This window comes from Lygodium microphyllum, chromosome 28 (assembly GCF_053477565.2).
Source record: "Lygodium microphyllum isolate KBCC chromosome 28, Lygodium_microphyllum_v1.1.10, whole genome shotgun sequence".
Lineage (NCBI taxonomy): Eukaryota > Viridiplantae > Streptophyta > Polypodiopsida > Schizaeales > Lygodiaceae > Lygodium > Lygodium microphyllum.
The window spans coordinates 76,633,393-76,651,443 of NC_141162.1; the positions used below are offsets into that span (position 1 = coordinate 76,633,393).

General features: G+C 40.8%; 1 protein-coding gene and 1 long non-coding RNA gene across 8 annotated transcripts in view; one reads left to right on the forward strand and one right to left on the reverse strand.

The window, feature by feature from the left end:
- Positions 1–18,051, forward strand: part of LOC148011624 (uncharacterized) — a 191,696-nt gene that overhangs the window by 65,161 nt on the left and 108,484 nt on the right. The window contains exons 3-4 of one of the 4 annotated variants that reach the window (XR_015689255.1): positions 3,189–3,265; positions 14,659–14,710. This is a non-coding gene — a long non-coding RNA (uncharacterized LOC148011624). Of the gene's footprint in view, positions 1–1,037; positions 1,732–3,188; positions 3,737–14,658; positions 14,711–18,051 lie in introns of those variants that run through there. The other 3 variants (XR_015689256.1, XR_015689253.1, XR_015689254.1) reach the window with 3 other exon arrangements.
- Positions 1–18,051, reverse strand: part of LOC148011625 (uncharacterized) — a 228,271-nt gene that overhangs the window by 65,025 nt on the left and 145,195 nt on the right. For 2 of the 4 annotated variants that reach the window (XM_087669888.1, XM_087669891.1), the window contains 19 exons: positions 15,884–15,970; positions 15,671–15,729; positions 15,381–15,506; positions 14,970–15,051; positions 14,653–14,829; positions 13,264–13,410; positions 13,085–13,159; positions 12,922–12,978; positions 12,735–12,830; positions 12,514–12,621; positions 12,300–12,410; positions 3,282–3,398; positions 3,096–3,200; positions 2,787–2,900; positions 2,603–2,680; positions 1,896–1,970; positions 1,704–1,796; positions 1,513–1,622; positions 1,343–1,394 (listed from right to left, as the gene is read on the reverse strand). In XM_087669888.1, coding sequence (XP_087526014.1) covers positions 1,343–1,394; positions 1,513–1,622; positions 1,704–1,796; positions 1,896–1,970; positions 2,603–2,680; positions 2,787–2,900; positions 3,096–3,200; positions 3,282–3,398; positions 12,300–12,410; positions 12,514–12,621; positions 12,735–12,830; positions 12,922–12,978; positions 13,085–13,159; positions 13,264–13,410; positions 14,653–14,829; positions 14,970–15,051; positions 15,381–15,506; positions 15,671–15,729; positions 15,884–15,970 — 1,869 coding nt within the window. The remainder of the gene's footprint in view (positions 1–1,342; positions 1,395–1,512; positions 1,623–1,703; positions 1,797–1,895; positions 1,971–2,602; positions 2,681–2,786; positions 2,901–3,095; positions 3,201–3,281; positions 3,399–12,299; positions 12,411–12,513; positions 12,622–12,734; positions 12,831–12,921; positions 12,979–13,084; positions 13,160–13,263; positions 13,411–14,652; positions 14,830–14,969; positions 15,052–15,380; positions 15,507–15,670; positions 15,730–15,883; positions 15,971–18,051) is intronic. The other 2 variants (XM_087669890.1, XM_087669889.1) reach the window with 2 other exon arrangements.

An 18,051-nucleotide genomic window follows, 5' to 3' on the forward strand; every position in this document is an offset into this window, starting at 1 on the left:
TTCATTCATTCAGATCCTCACCGTGTTCATTGTCTCTGAGTTGCCCTAACCCTACATGTGTTCTGTTGAGTTTATGCTTATGGAACGTTGACAGGAGTGACACTTTACGTTCTTTCTCAAGCTCAGGTCATTTGCTGAAATGACTTTTGTTTTCAGAGAGCCTAGCTTAAATGTTGTCCATTGTTTGTTATGATTAAACATTATAATAATGTTCCAAAAGAAGTAATGTCATTTGTGATAGGTGAGCAGTCAACTCATGAATATCGTGTATGTTCAAAGGTGGCCTGTCTCAATGCTTAATGTTGGAGCTATCATTTTTTAAATTGTAGGGCTTCTAAGAAACCTACATATGCCTAGCATATTATGTGTGCTATTCAGGGTCCTGCGACATGAGGTAGAGATGAACTAAAACTGAATATCTGAAGAATAGAATAAATAACAGGCTCAGAAAAGAAAGGAGACATTCCATGCGACCCCCTATAGTTCCTCAGCATTGCTTGTGTCATGGTTATCTCTTAACCTCAAAGAAATAACAGGCTCAAGAAAGAAAGAAAGACGGCATTTCAAGTAAGACAGGATAGTGCATTGGCATTGCTCATCTTAGGTTTATTTCTAAATCTTTGGTGTTTTCACTTTTCATCTCCTTTCTGTCACTACAGACTCCAACATAGAAGCTGAAACACCTTCTTGGAGGTGCCCAAACTCTGAAACGGCTCAAAAGAACCCTGAAAGACATTCCTTAAGGGAAACATTTCCCCCTGTCCAAAATGGCACCACACAGTGTCTCTCCTTGCATCTGAAACATTTCCACTGATGTTTTTCTCATAAATTGGGATTTGGAATGCCGAGTGGAAAATAGGTGGAAACGCACATGAGTTTAGGCCACGATATGCCCATAGCTTTCTATCCCTTTAAGACAACCATATTTTTTCTTTTGCTCCCTTAGAAACATCCTGCCCCATTCTCTGTTTACACATTTCCCTCTCTTTGCCTCCTTTTCTGACACTCTAATGACATTGCGTTTTTGCAATCCACAGGAACAACAGAAGGGGATCATCAAGAGGACACAACAGGAGAAGAGCAAACAGTGTCCATGCATGAAGCAGCCACCTCTCCAATTATGAGGCTAACTAAAGTCATATAGCAAATTTGCTACAGAAGCAGGACTCGCACTCCATTTCCCTTTTCTAAAACATTTCCGATTCCATTCCCATTTCCATTTTAAACTTTCCCTCAACTATAGACTCCAAGAACCCAAGATGAATGCTCATGGGGTCTCTTGATATTCCTCTGATAATGACCATTGATAATTTGTATACATTGAGTATGTTTTAGGAGATACCTTTGATAGAATAGAGAGCACATGCTCATACTCACTTCGTTGTTCGGCACACCTGTGTATTCAAATACTCAGTGATTCACAAATTGAAATTTCTCCACAGATTTATGCTGTACACAATGGAGAGAACATGCTGAGCATAAAACTCAGTCTTATGAGTGAAAGACACATACTGAGCTTCAGCCTTTTGAAGCCTGGACAAACAGTCCTTGTAAAGTGCTGCTGTTTTTGTCAAGTCTGCAGATAATGATATTGTCCGCATCTCCAACTCATGAACCTTTGACTGCACGAGAGTACTTAGAATATTCTTATCTCATAAAATCCAAAGAAGAGAAAACCTTGTTAATTAAAGTAAGGTGGTTACCTTGGAGTCCGTTGAATCAAGTATATTATGGTACATTAGGCTTTCATGTGCATGTGCACATACAGAAGTTATTCTTCTGTTTTCTTCACCGCACTGGAACCAAATAAGAACAGGCACAAGATTTTACTTCATAATGCTTATCAACAGTTCCAGGTAACACAGGAACCATCATATCTACAAAGAGAATGTAACCTTGTCCGTTAAAAGATCCTCCAAGCGAAGAATTTCGTCTCGTTGACTCTCTTTGGACTTTTGTAAAAGCCGGACCTAGACATGTTCAGACAAAGAATGCATTAATAAATTCTATTAGAAGCATTTTGGGCTGTCTCTGATGTTTATATCATTCAGATACATTTGAAACTTCAAACTTCTTATCAGCTGTTGCTTGCCACCGTGTGAAAATTAAGAATGTCCACTCTTAAATCGTTTTTGGAGTCTCTGTAACTGAAGTAGCTACCTGTATTCTCATATAGCACTGTAACTGAATTAGCTACCTGTAGGCTCATATAACACTCGTAGGTTTATGTATGCATGGCTGGAACCCCCTAATGTCCCAGCATGGGAAGTTCAGATCCTTTTGTAACAGTTGGTCATGATAACAGGCAAATTGGTGGTATAAATATGGACATCAATGAGGCAATGCTTTTGTATCTGTGACCTATCCAGACCTTTCTTTTCTTGTAGAACTCGAGACCTTTTTTAGTTTTTCTTGAAGGTGTTGAACCCCTATTTCCCCCTCCTCAAGCACTACATAACTTAGTCTGGACTAGACCTCCAAGAAGGACCCTATGATTGACCTCAGAGTGAGTGATCTTGCATCTTGGTACATATTATTTACCTTAAGTCTAACCAGCAATAACTTGGGGCAAAACCAAAAGTAAAAGAGAGAAACTCTGTACCTGCTCTTCTAAAGCAGCAAGACGTTCTCGCATGATTGCATTTTTGGCACCTGAATCCTGCTTTGTAGTCCAAAACATCTATCAATTCACAATTTGGATAGAAGAGTGATTTTTTTTGTCTTTCAAAGAAGAGAAAAGATTTCATTAATAGATTGTCAACATAATGTATAACCTTTTATTATACCTTGCTTTCTAGTTGAAGCTGGTGCTCTTGTGCACGAAAACATGCAACAAGCTGCTCCATTTCACGAACTCTTTCATGTTCGAGTTTATATCGTGTTATAAAAGATTCAGCTTCCTACAGAACCATGGAGATTTTTAAGCAATGGAATCAATGGGTTGAGTTCAACCAAGTACATTGACATACGTCTCAAAAGGAATATATCAAAGTATCTGTTGAAATATATTACTGATATGCTGATTCTTTGCTCGAATATATGTAAAAATTTAGTTGAATGAAGTCAGATGTAAGCAAATAGTTTGCTAAACTCACTTGTATTTTCCCTTGTATCATGCCTGTCAGTAGCTGATTATTTGACTCTGATGCTGCCAAGTCTCTCATCAATGTTGTATTCTTTTTCTCTAGTTCCAAGAGAATCTGTTCAAACCTTCACTAAGAAATCGATGGAATACGCAGAAGATAACATGAACAAGTTATAAGGGGTGAGGTTCCTGCTACCTGTTTAGATGAAGCTATTTGTGTCAGCAGTGCAGTTTTCTCCTTTTGCAGATTTTCCAGAAGGCTTGATTGCTGAGAAAGAGACCGAGACATAATGTCTGCTTGCTTCTCCATTTCCTATTACAACAGCAGATAGGCAAATAAGAAAAGAGCAAAACAGAATTCAGCCATAAATGTTCCCATCTTTTGAACTATGCTCCCAATACTGTTGAAAATATGGCGGTGCAAAAATATCAAGTGTTTATGTCATTAGATTTAACATATGACCAAATGGGCAAGCTTGAAAATGACTGTGAGCATGTATGGAGCAGTGCTTACATCTGAGGAGTAATGCAATGCTTTTTTAATAAAAGTTTACCCTAAAACAAGGGGTCCATTCAAATTATACTTACAGGTGTTTCTGCTGATAATACCCAAAGAATTTGAGAACTGAAATGCAATAAGAATGATATTAACCAAGCAAACATCGCCTACATGCTTTCATATGAAACATGCAGGGCATTCATAAGATAATCTTGTATGCAGAAGGCTGTCAATGGCTATCCTTCACCATGTTGTCGTGAGTTTTGGGTCTGCTGATTTGAGCAAGACAACCTTTTGTGCCAAGAGAATAAAATTCTGTCAAAACCCCCCTTAACGAAAGATTCTATCAAAACCCCTCACTGATAATCATCACTAAGGTACGTGGTAAAAATCCCAAATATGAGAAATAATCATAGGGACAGGTCACAGACAACAATGATCTGTTGCACCATTCCTTTTCCTTTTGTTGTGGAGATCAAGAGGCCATTTTGGAAAAGAGAGGCATCAGTGATGCAAGAGTATGAGGATTTGATTGACCTAGAGTTTGCTAATGACACAACAATTTATTTACTGGAGATGAGGGTAACTTCAGGCCATTTAGTACGGCCATAGAGGAATTTTACTAGATTAACAATTTATTTACTGGAGATGAGGGTGACGTCAGAGCAATTGTTACAGCCACAGAGGTAATTTTCTTGATCTCAGGTGCACTTAGCAAAATGACACACCTCTTGTGAATTTGGGAGGTGTGACAGCTTTCACAAAACATCAGCAAGGTACCTAGGGTGTCAAGTGGGACTTTATATTCTTTTGCTGGAGGCCAAACAAGTGGTCCTAGTGACAATGTGATACACCACTCTAGACCTTGCATAACCTATCTGAATCCCAAACCTAAGGATTCCAAATGACTGACTGTCTCTATCAATCTCTTCTCGGCGACCTTAGGCATTTGCCCTAGAATCTACCACGATCTGCCAAAATTATTGCAAGCTATGAATGAAAGATGATCTAGAGAGAGTAGTCAGCACTGTGGCAAAAATCCACCTCAGAGATCCTTTCCACTCTCCTCCAAGGCATGGCCGGGAATCCTAGAGGACAAGCTTCCAAATCTGTCCACCTGGTATGAGCCCTCAAATCACTAGCTTGACCCAAAAGGGCCCAGCTCAAGTACTTTGGATTGATCATCTAGAAGCCTTCCTCTAAGCGGAGTGTGCTGATGGTTTGCCAAGCCACATTAGCATGGAATCCCTAGACCCATCCAAACAGGACTACAAGTAGTTGTGGACTAAGTGGAATAATTGAGTATCACATGATGGAGAGGAAACACAAGCAAGACACTTTTTACCAAGCCAAGCCGTTGCCAACAAGACCTAATTGACCACTAGAGCTCAGCCTGCTAAGGATAGGTGAGCTGTGCTCTCATAAGTCAGCTAGAGTCTAACACAGGCAGAAACTACTAGGTTGCTTTGATGTTGATTCCCACTTGGGACCCAAGATATTTGATCATCTGCCCCCCTAAACACCCATTTGAGACCTGTGTTAGCTCCCTATTCAATCTAGTTTGAATACTGCAAGAGGCATTGCAGTTGGGTCCATGCGCATGAGTAGGAGTATTCTACCTCCCATTTGTGAGCTAATTTGCTTGCTGATTTGTCGGTGTCCATGTAGTGTGTTCAACTTCCATGTAGTGTGTTCAACTTCTGGTTTTCTTTTACCTTTTGGGTTTAGTGAAGGCCCCTTTCAATGGGTATTCTTTCTTTCAAGCATCTATCAAAAAATGTAAATTCAAGATTAACTGTTGATTTGTGATGTGGAAATAGATTGTTCATGACTCAAAGGTAGATGAGACAGATTCCAAAGTGTTGTAGAAGCACCGGAGGCTTTTCTGAACGCTTAGGATTCAAACATACTCTTCCACACATTTCCACACGTATCCTTGCAATACACTCCTCTGATATGGACTTTTGTTGCACCCACTAAATATATGATGCCCAAATCCTTATCAGGTCCTTGAAAGTGACGCAACTCATGACTAGCTTTAGGGTTGGGTCAACAACCTTAGAAGCCTTACCTTCAAATATTAATTCATAACAATAACTTGAAATTAAATTTGGGAGTCAATAAAAGGTAGACAGACCCCCAGCTCTTTTTGTTTTTCCCCTCGTTTTTGGACATCAAAACCTGTTTTTATGGGCTTAGGTGTCAGAAGAGAACAAGAGGGATTCTGCATACTCTGTCCTGATCTCTACTTTGCCATTGCATGCGAAGTTTGTACAAACTGTAGGCTTGCTTTCCAACTCTATGTATAGGCATGTGAACTACTTTGAGAAGATTGTATGACTAATTTATACTTAGTATGTGGGTGCTTTTTAAGTCGCTGTGCTGCTGTTTCTCCTTTGATTCACCGTGCAGTAAGAGATCTTGCTAGTTCCAACCTACATCACTGCTCTCTAATAGAGTGGGATGAGGATTGAAGAACAGAAGACATGCTCATGGTGAAGGGATAATGCAATGCCATGCTTGGAGCTTGTGCATTCCTTTATTCTTAGTTTGATCAATGAAGGGAGTTGTACACTTGTTTTTGGCAAGTAGTTTGGTGTCCATGCACTTTCTGGCCCATCTTGTCTTTTATTTGATTCAGGTTTTGGTTATGTTTATGGATTCTTAGGATGATGTAAACGTGCAATGGCCATGACTAAGCTGTGAAATCAGCAACAAACATGCTCCATCTTGGGACCAACTGTAATGATTGAAGGAGTATATGCACTTCTAGCTTGTTTTATCCAGTCACTGATCGTATTGCTCAATGTAAATTGCTCCTCTAGGTTTGGGTATTCCTTGGGACCAAAGTGCCTACTATGGTATGATTGCGTTGATGTCACTAGGTTGGACTTTTTGGTTGTGGAACTGATGAAGGCCACTAATCAGATTTGCTAACCTTTGATAGTCTTCGTCCAGGATAAGAGCATCCTAGATATTGTGTTCACCTTCCTTTTTTTCCCCCAAAGAAAAGAAATTTCTATGAATAACACCTTAGCGAATAACCTAAGGTAAAATACAAAATACAAGGAACTTAATGAAGAGTAACTAAGTACATCACAAATACAATGGTTGTGTGAACAACCAATCTGGTGGGCTGTAATGCCAAACCATATGAAGGACAATATAGAAGAAAGTGCCTTAATCCCATGTCTGCAAAAAAGCCTCTCTTCTCTTCCTCATCCTCTCAAAGCTGTCCTGCATCCTCTCCCATCTCCTGTGGAGAATGTGAATAATCTCTGTCCAGATCCTTGATAAGGTCTCTGATATGGATACATCCAGAAGGTCAATAGCGTGGCAACATCTTGCAGTCCATATATACTGGGCTACGATACCAGTGATCAACTCCCATCTGTGGCATGTCCTTGAGTCTACTATGCCTGTGAGCAATCTGGAGTGAGAATCCTGCTCAGGTGCTGACCAATGATGAGAAAAGAGTAGCTTCCCTGAACATCCTCATAGCCACATGCTGGGCCTCTATCTGTGACCCATGCTACAGCCCCCCAGGTAGCCACCATGGTCTCTGTTGTGCCGTGAAATACCATCTTGAGGACTGTTCTCCAAACCTCATGGGCTCTAGGGCAGTCCCATAGGCAATGTCTCTATGTCTCCACCACTGGATTGCCACATCTCACATATGCTACTGAGCCCTACCGTATCCAAGCCACGAGCCAACTGTTAGGCTCTTGTGAGCTACAAACCATAGGAGGAGAGAGATCTTCCTAGGCCTGAAGCTATCATGTAGTCTCCTTCGAAAATCACATAGGAACTCCTTTGTGATTTCCTCTTTGTGCCAATGGGGGGAGGCTGCTGGTTATGCTTTGATCCTACTTATGTGTATTCTCCTCGCTAGCCTGATAGTTTAGCCAAAAAAGGGCACATCACTCATATGTTGTATGGTACTAATCATACCGTATGGTATTGTACGTATTTCTTATGGATACCAATTCGAGTACTGAGTGGGGTCTCCACTTAGGTTTTAGGTGGGTGAGCAAGGGGTAGAGAGTCTCATATCTTGGATTCCAATCGGTACTTGATAGACCCTAGTTGAACAATTCGTTTTGGTGCTTGATTCCATCAAGCGAAACCTAACCTACTCAAGCACGGCCCACCTATCTCTGGTGAGCAAGGACATGCATGTTTCACCTATGCCACCTAGTGCAAAACTTTCTCTAGGCTGGTTCTGATGGGTCTAGGGACTCTTGTGCCAATGTCTACAAGGAAACAACACACGTTTTGAAATCACCTGTCATCAAGCCCGATCTACTAAGGAACAAGTGAGTTTCACATTAGCCCATAAATCACAATGATGCAAGGAATCATTCTGTGCATAGAGATCCACTAGACACAAAACCTCACCGTCAATCATAATTTCAATCACCAAAAAATGGCCAAACACATCATATTTTTCACAAGAACTGGTTGAAATCTCTCATGAACAATCATGAGGACACAAGAATAGCGGATTGCAGCACACCCAGCATAAAACAGTCAAAATCCATGACATTCAACAATCTTTCCAGCATCACCACACCTCTTATGTTCAATAGCACATAAGGCATCCCATTTATTCTCATGCGAAACATGCCACATGTCGTGTTGTTTCCTATGAGAGGAAATCCCACGAATATTCCAAGTGGCAAACTTCATGCACTAAGAAAGCAAGATGAAAATTATATGAGAAGCTGATCCTGCCTCGAGCTGACTTTTCCAGCCAACTACTCAAGTACACCATCCTGCAGAAAATTGGCCAATATTGCAAAAGCATTCTGCCCCTGACAGTCAAACCTGGGTGGAGAGGGCTTATCCTCCTCCTTTGAACCCAAGCGGGGCTACGATACCATGGGGTGATCACCTTACCCTGCTTATCAAAAGCCAAGTGGGCATGAGGATCCTTAGAATGCTCAGCATATGCTCCAAAATGTGCGGGCTGCTTTGAACTAGAAGGGGCCATACCAAACACATTCAAAACATTGGAGGATTTATCATTTCTACATACATATGTACAGAATAAATATTGGGCATTTGTGGATGGACCCACTGGCTGCTGAGCCTCAACCTGTTTACCTTTCTTATGCTGAACATCAACCCATCTCTTCTCTCCAAACTTCTTTGTGCAGCATTCTCTCTCCTCCTCCCTCCAGATGTCCTCTCTTACCTCTCTCTGTCTCTAGCATTCTCTTCTCTTTCCTCCAGACTTCTTGTCTCAAGAGCCATTATTGAGGAGGGTTGAGCTCGAGACAAGAGGATCTATTGTTGCTTTGTAGACTTTCGCAAAGCTTTTGATACAGTGCCTCGTACACGCATCATGCAAAGATTGTAGGACATTGGAGTACTAGAGGGTATACGATGGGGTGTCTATGCATTATATGAGGCAGTGACAGGTCATGTACAAGCACCTGGGGGGCTATCAGAGAGGATTGACAGTACCATAGGAGTGAAACAAGGATGCCCACTTTCACCCACATTGTTTGGTCTATACATAGATGAAGTGCCTGATTACATAGACCGAGGAGGAGGAGCTGGAGCCAGCCTAGCAGGTATGCTGATACCGATATTACTATATGCAGATGATATTGTTCTCATTTCAGATTCGCTGGAGGGATCGCAGTGCCATCTAGATGCTTTGCACACCTTCTGTAGAGATAAAGACCTCATAGTGAACCTTGGGAAGATCAAAACCATGGTTTTCAATACTTCAACAACATGGGTGACTAGATCTATGTACTAGTTCACATTTGGGAGAGACATATTGGAGCATGTGAGGGAATATGTCTATTTGGGAGTCATCTTCTCTGGCCCACGTTTTTAGTTGAGAGGGGCATCAAAGTCACGTCTGGCACGTGGATACGCAGCACTAGGGGCACTTGAGAGTCAATGTGCTCACATGCAGTTCCAGGAGCCCCACACCAAACTCTGGTTGTTTGACACCCTAGTCACACGTACATTACTATATGGAGTAGAGGTATGGGGTTGTGGCTTGTACCACAGGCGTCTTAGCCCACTCATTGATCAGATTGGAGTAGAGAGGGATTATTATGATGGTTGGGATAGCGTGGAAAGGCCGTTGATCATGATGATGGCACGCATGATTAGGAGTAAGCCCTCCACCCCACATCCCATTGTCAAAGCAGAGCTAGGGGCAACATCTATAGTTACGGAGGCACTCTTCAAAGCAATGTCCTTTGGCACAGACTATGGGAACTTCCACGCCATAGATACTCTAGATTGGCACTAACCTCATCTAGACAACTAGCAGCAGGAGGCAAGAAGAACTGTTGGTTTTCACAGATGGCTATTTGGATGAGTCTACATGGTTTGGATATTGACCGTCTTCCACCTTTGGATTATAGCCGTGGCTGCCCTACACTTTCTCTTAGCCGATCAGAGTTGAACCAAGTGATTAGAGCTGATATCTTGAGGATTGAGACAGCAAGGACATGGATCCATCCACCACTCCCTCTAGGATCATGGATCCATCCACCACTCCCTCTAGGATCGAGGATCGAGGATGGAGTTCTATAGGAATTATTTCTTGTGTCTCTTTGATGATGGTTTTACTATTCGGCCAGCATATATGGACACCCATCTCTCCCATAGCATACAGGTTGCTATTGGACAAATTCACACCTCCTCACATAGGTTTCAGATGGGGACAGACGGATGGACAAATACCCTAGCAGATGATAGGACTTGCCAGCTTTGTGGTCGAGGGCCTGAGACGGAGGAGCACTACAGATGCAGATGCATAGTATACTATGACATACGAGGACGGTACCACTGCCTCTTCCGTGATGGATTTGGACCCTTTCTTCGCGTCATGGAGTACGAGGACCAAAGATGCCTAGGTCTTTTCCTCCTGGAGCTTGAGAGGTGCCGAACTGCACTACTGCGAGATAGGAGGCCAACTCATCCAGAGGGACACACACACAGAGTAGTGACAGATTTTTTCTACAGAGCCGAGCTTACTAACACTACCAGCCTAGCAGAGACAGAGCCCCCCCGCCAGACACCTTACAGGCCACACCATGGAGTCACATTGGATAGAGCCATTTCCCTTCGTCGAGCACGATGACCCCGTCTATCAGGACCACGTCTGAGGAGGCCATGCCATAGCCGGATTAGAGCCGTTATTAGGAGACACTGAAGACTCAACACCAGACATATCAACGAAGCAGCTAGGGACTGCACCATAGCTGAGATCATGTGCAAATCTTGAGATCAACTTCAACCCATAGTCTCCACCACACTTTTGTACATGGTTCTATCAGATCTGGTTCTCCTTTCCTTTCCTCTTTTTTTCTATCGATGGAACAACACTACACATGGTTCAACCCTAGTATAGTCCCATCGTATAGTTATTTTCAGTATAATTTCATAGGCCACCCACTTATTTGTAATGCTGTCTTTATCTTATTGATGAGATGACATTAGACATGGATGTACTCTGGATTTTGTCTCATAGGCCACATTGGCCTTATGTAGACGTTAATATATCTTTCTTTCTCTCTTTCTTTCTGTTTCTACAGCATTCTGTGTCCTCTTCTCTCCAAAAGTCTACTCTACTTTCAACTTTTCTTCAGACTTTCTCCTCACACATTCTTCATAGTAGCAATTCTCAAGTCCATTTTGAGTGTCCAAAACACCATTCGGTCGTGTTAGAATCCCCCTTGAAGCATCATTAAGATATTTGGGGCCGTTTGCACTAGTTGGAGAGTGAGCATACTGCTCTGAGGAAACCACGCATCGGCGAGATGGATGGAGTTGAGGTAGGTTTTACATTCTATTGCACTATTTGTTGCTTCTTCTTTCTTTCTCTGTTGCAATCCAGGGAGCTTGACACTGCTGCAGTCTCTTTGTTGTCCATTGCTTGCACCCCCATGACTATAGGACCTATCATACCCAAGTTTTGGTGCAGAAAGGACATATTTCTGTTTCCCACCCCATTTTCCCGTGTTGGATAGCCAAGTTCTTATTTCAACTGACAAGTAGCACTGTAGCACAATGAAATGCTTGATTTTCTCAGGATGGTATCTTGAGAAAAGGAAGTTACCAAAGTTAAATGTATGACACTGGCTAGTAGAAGCTCACCAAGTTGCACTGCCCAATGATAGGTGTGTGGTAGCGTGTGATCCTGCTATGAAGTAAAGAGGGGCATTGATGTCACCATAAGAGCCCAAGATAGTGCTGGGATTTGTCACTACTGTGCATAGACAACCATGGAGTTGGTGCATTGGATGAGTTAGAAACCCAAAAACCAATGGATTTCTCCTAAAGGACTGACTGAAAGGAAAATAATAAGTGATCAGCAAAGTAAATCAGGAATTTTCTCAAGTACAAAATAGTTTTCGAATTTTTGAGGTTCTAAAGGAAATGGTTATAGTCTCCACATAGATAGTAACAAGGAGCAACTGGACAGCCTTGACACACTGAGCTGGAAATGCTGAGCTGACCACAGGCATCCCAACATTGGACTTTGTGGAAGAAAAGTACAGGGCAGATGCTGGAAACCAGTATGTTAGGGATGCATACAAGCTCTAAAGCCTTTCAAGAACTTGATCATACGCTTTTTCAAATCCTGGAAATGTAAGTGCCAAATCTTCTTGCCTAACTTCGGCCATAGTACAGTAGGAATCTAGAAAGTGAAAATATTCAATGCTATGGCCTAATTGTTACCTTCAAATCATTCTTTAACCTTTTGCAATCTTCTTCGAAAAAGCTCGACTGTTCTTGTGTTTTTTGGAGCAACTCTTCCATGCCTTGAATTTGATATGCTTGACGTTGTGCCTGCAATACTTCAGAATACAAGCTTGTGTGAAAATGGCATGGAAGTGAAATTTTCATTGTTGAACATCCTTTCAATTTCTGAATAATGCAAATCGTCAGAAACCTGGGCATCAAGCTCAATGGCAGCAAGTTTTAGTTGCTGGTGCTCCTCTATTAGTTGGTCATAGCTGTTAGAAAGTGCTCTCTCTTCTTCCTCCCTGGCGCAAATGAGCTTTAAAAGGCCAACAATTAACAGTGACTCTATTGCTGTTGTTTTTATTCTGTTTTGGGTAACTTTTGTTTCTGTGCTTGTGCTATTGTACTTCAAAATCTAGTCCATCATACCTGTTCGAAGTAAGTCAATCTAGAAGTAAGGTTTTTTAGATCCTCAACCAGACTCTCTCTTGCAGAAGAAACTTGAAAAAGTTGTGTTTCTGTAATCTGGATGCACACAACAACCGCAAAATTCCAACTTAGTGCAATTATACGATGACTTACTTCAATGGCAGAATCCAAACACGAAGTTGCATACCTGTAGTTTACAAGTAACTGCTTCTAGTTTTTCTGTAACAGATTGGATCTCAACAACCTGTTCATCATTGGAGTGAAATGGAATAACTTGCAAACCAATGCCTTAGACCAAATTATGCGGTACAATCAGACAAACTTTTCTATGTCACTGCACACTGGATTACCTTCGCTGCACAACGATCTTCAGCTTCTTTTCGACAATTTTCTTCCATGCCAAGTGTATCCTTAAGAGACAATATCTACAAATCACCAAAGCTTTTGGTGATTCTCTGACCTCACCACTTTCCTCAAAGAGAGAGAAGCAGAATGATCTATGGACTGACAAGCAACAAAAATTCTGTACCTCAGATTCAGCCTTTTGAAGAAGCAGACTTTCATTGCTTAATTTGTTCTCAGTGTTTTGTAGATCCTTCCCCAAGGTCATTGCTTCTGCTACAACCCGATTATTTTCTTCAGCTAGCTGTGAAACTTTCTCTGATTGAATTCGCATCTGTCCACACAGTTTTGGCTCAATGCTTATGGTGTGGTACTTGAAGAACTAGCTTTGCAGATCCTGGTATGCTACTTAAAGAACTACATTTGAAATCCTGAAATGTATAAAGAACTGAAAGAGTAAGACAAACAAAGCAAGAAGGAAGTACGAGCAACCAGATCAATGGAGTAGTAGCAAATATCCCAGTATTTTCTCACTGAAGTGACATAAATTTTTGTTAAGGCTTGATTCTTAGCTGACCAAAAGGAAAAAATTGCATGAATGTCTTCCATTCAGATTTACAGGCACATCATACCTGATCCATGAGTAGATCAGCATGCTAATGCTCTTTGGCATATGAACAAATCATTAAAATGGTGGAAACAAAACTTGGAAGAATATTTATAGAGAATTTTCCTTTTATACAAAAGCTAGTCCTTTTTGAATGTTGAGGGAAGTGCTTCCAGTTGGATGAGAATCGGCTAAGCAACTAATTTCTCACCTCATTCTAAAATGCTGACAATTTATAGAGACAAAACCACACCTTTTTCTGCATCATCCCTCCAGTAGGATTCTTTTGCATGGACTATGCTAGAATTCCTCCATGGATGTTTCAGCTTTTAGGTGGATTTCCTGCCAGGTTATCGGATACTCCTAGATCTTAGACTAGATATTGCGTGCTTTGGACAGTAAGGAAAGAAAGGAATCATGATCCTTTGAGCCCCATTTGCCTTAAACTGCTTTAGACACTCATTGCAGCAATCCCCATACAATAGCTGTTATGTTGGTGATATGCTTACCTCTCACATGGATGTGCTTTCTCACTGTTTCTAACTGGATAGTCATTACTTTTAGGACTGTCCCCCCCTTTTGTACATTGATGAATCAATCAAAAGTGGTCTGACAGAAAAATTCTGGACAAATAATAGATATGGAGCAAATTGAAATAAGAGAGTTTGGGTTGTACACACATCCTTTATCGAATTAAGTATTGAGTCTAAATGTGACTCAAGCAAGGTCAAAACAGTTGCAAGAGTTTCAGTTGGATCTAGATCTTGCAAACCACTGACATTCTGAAGTCATATTTTACATGCTCCTCTGTCATACATTTATTTTCACTATATCATGAATGTGTTGGTTCTTTGGTGGAAATTTCTGAAAGCTCAGATTTGATGTTACTTGGTTTCTTTGGTAACTATTTGGTTGCTTGTTTAGGTTCATAAAATCAACATTCTAAGTGACATTTCATAGTTATTTTACCTCCAGATGAACATGGTCACATTCCTTCCCAAGTGCTTCCAGCATTTTATGTAACTCTGTAAGTTCAGTTGCTCGAATGTCAGCCTCCTCAGCAAGAGTCCGGACTTCCAGTTCCAATGCAGTAACTTGACTTTCAGCTGAATGTTGATCTGCCATTGTAGACTTCAATTTTCCTACCTGAGACATGCTAAGGTTTAATTACAATTAAATGCAGAAAAAGTAGTTGATATCAAACTGATAGTCTTAAGACCAAAACCAAGTAATGTCAAAGAAATTGCTAGAAAAAATTAAGGCTTCAGAAAAACAAAAAAACATACCAGTTCCTCTCTTGTCGCGTCTAACTGTGCGATAAGGCTTTTAAGCTGTTCAGTATCTTTCTCAACCAAAGCAAGTTGTTTCCTACCAATATTCAACAAATCATTGATTAAAAGTTTGAAATTCGCTCTAGAACCATCATTATTCTGCAGAATGATGCTGGTATTATTATTTAAAAGTTACAGTTTTTCATTTTGTATGGGTTTGCACATAAATGTTGTCCTGAATCATTAGGAAAACATTGAAGGACCTCATTCAAGTTGTTGAAAAGATTCTATGACAAATGTTATGTCACAAAACCACTTCACCTTTTTCTTTGTTCTTATGCCTGAATTGATGACCCCTACATGCATAGATATATGAAGATAGGAAGTAACATAAGCAGAGGATCACTTTGGCTGCTAGATACATACTTGCATTTTTTAAGCTCTTCTAGTGTTTGTGCATGCTTGGATCTCTCCTCTTCTTCCCTTCTTTTATACTCGTCCAACTCAATTTGAATTCTGGTTTGTTGTTGTTGGGATTTCTGAAGATCAGACCTAACAACACCTATAAACCTTGAGGGACAATATTTTGAACGTGCAAATGCAAACCACAAACCGGTTTGTCATCCTTATGTGATGATACTTTTGGAGATAATATCATATTTTGCAAAACAATGGAAAAATATGTAGCAAGTGGCAAAATTCTTGGAAGAGCTTACGACAAATCATTGCACTTTTTTCGAAGGCCCTCTTCTGCAAGATGACGAGCTTCTGTTTCCTAGAGTATGCACAAATACAAGCTCCTTTAGCCAGTAGAGCCTTACCTTGAAACTTCAAATCTGGGATGTTGCATTCTGTTCACTCTACGGAATCTGATTTCAGAGATGATGTAATATATATGGTACAGAATCTAAACGACTGTTTTGACACACCCGTTTTTCAGCAGCAACAGCTGAATCTCGCTCTATTGTCCTGGTTGTAATTGCTGCTGTAAGTTGAGCCATTCTTTCATCCAGTTCCTATATATGAAGTCTGAAAATTCTTAGTAAAACATGTAGGAGAAGGGAAGACTTGGCCAGCAGAAACAAAAGAGGCCTCTTGCATATATATTAAAATGCTTTATAGAGATTGTAAGATCATCAGTCCTATGCAGAATAGAAAAGAGATGAATAGTGTTTGTGCTAGATGAGCGGATAGTGGTCTAACCAACTGTAATTGTTATGTTAGGTCAAGTTTAAGTGCTAAACCTGTTGCAAACTTGCTGTAAGCTTGTTGGACCTTTCAATTTTAAGGTATGCCCTGGCTATTATGATTTGAGATGGTTCACATCCGTTCAGTTTGGCCTAGGTCCTGGCTATTATAGCTAAGGAGATCACATACAATGTACTGTGGCCTTCTGAATATATGATGTCTTGACCTATCTGCCTTGTATGTGTAAGCAACTATTCATCTTCACTGACGAGGGATAGAGCTTAGATTTGCTCTTCCACTGTAGGGTAATAGAAACATCCCTTTTTAGGGAACAAGTTGTCAAAGCCACCTAGAAATTGCCAAGAATTTATCCTAGTTTCATTTCACTGAACTACAGTCTATAATTGTGACATGGGAGACGATTGCTTGAGTAATGGATAGAGGCCCAACATGTAGATACAAGGATTTACATGGGTGTCATACTTACCTTGTCTCAGGGCAGCTTGTGAGCAGGATTGCCATGCTAGATTTTTCATAGACCCCTGGATTTTAGTGTTCCCATGCACCACACCTTAGTCCTCAAGAAAATTATGGCAATACTGACACAAGGTTGCTGACCAACACACATGGCTTGAACAATGACCAATGGAGGGCAACCATAAAAGTCCCCACATCCAAAACAACACCACCATCCATGTTTTTAGGGGTGCAAACAAGGATCCAAGAAACTCAAGAAATACCAGCATACATGGAATCCTTTTTCCAAAGCAAAAAGAGGATACCCCTAGTAATCTCCTGCAAACCACTCTTGGATCGAGGCAAGAGAGGCAGAGAATAAGCAAGCATCAAGAGCATCATAGTCTATGCCACTTTGAGGTGCCACCAAGAACCAACTAGACTAGAACAAAGGCCTTTTCAAAATCCAACAGGACTAGAACAACCATTGATTGGAGTACTTAGTATAATCTATGCCCATTTGTACATTCAAGATATTATGCAAAATATTCTTGCCCTTAATGAACTCATACTGATGGGGATGCACAATGTGAGGCAGGTGCTTATGGAGGCAATTAGCTAGCACCTTTGAGAAAATCTTGTACACGGTACCCATTAAAAAATCAGTCACCAATATTGAGTATCGAACGAGAAGGGGATTTTTGGATCAACTTGATAACCCCTTCTTTCCAGGATGCACGCATGATTCCAGCAACCAAAACCTGCTGAAACATGGCTGTCAAAAGTTTTACCAAATGAGTAGCATAAGTCTCAAATTTTATTCATGAGACTATTCCAACCAAGGCTTTTATCCCTAGGCAAGTGAAACAAGACATCCATAACCTCATCCTCACGAATATCCTTGCAATCTCACCATGTTCTCCTAAGCAAGTAATGCATGCAACCAACAAAAGGATTTATGAAACTAAGAGAGGCTACCCTACATACCCTTTGTCAAAGCTTTCAATTTGGCTTGTCGATAAAATTGCAACTGAAAACTTAACAAGATCAACCAATCTCATTGACAATGAGACTAAGAAAGCATCATCTAGAGACTCAAGCAACAGGTAATAAACCAAAGCCGACAACTCCTCAATACCATGAACATGCTGCTTGCAAAGCAAAGCATGATGAATCCCACATTGCCTAGCAACCCTCTACACGTTTCCAATCAGCTGTGCAAAGGAGGGATTTCCAATACATGGAAAATCAAGAAAAAATATGTCAAACAACTTATCCCATGTAATCGTTGAAGATTGCATGGCTCAAATAAGATGAATTAAAGTATATATAATTCTAAAAATTAATTTAAGTAATAATTCTTGATCAAAACAATAAATTTACCACCGACCAACAATTAAATTGGCTAAGCCAACTCGTCATCCAAGCAATCTTGAGCATTCGTTAGGCCCTA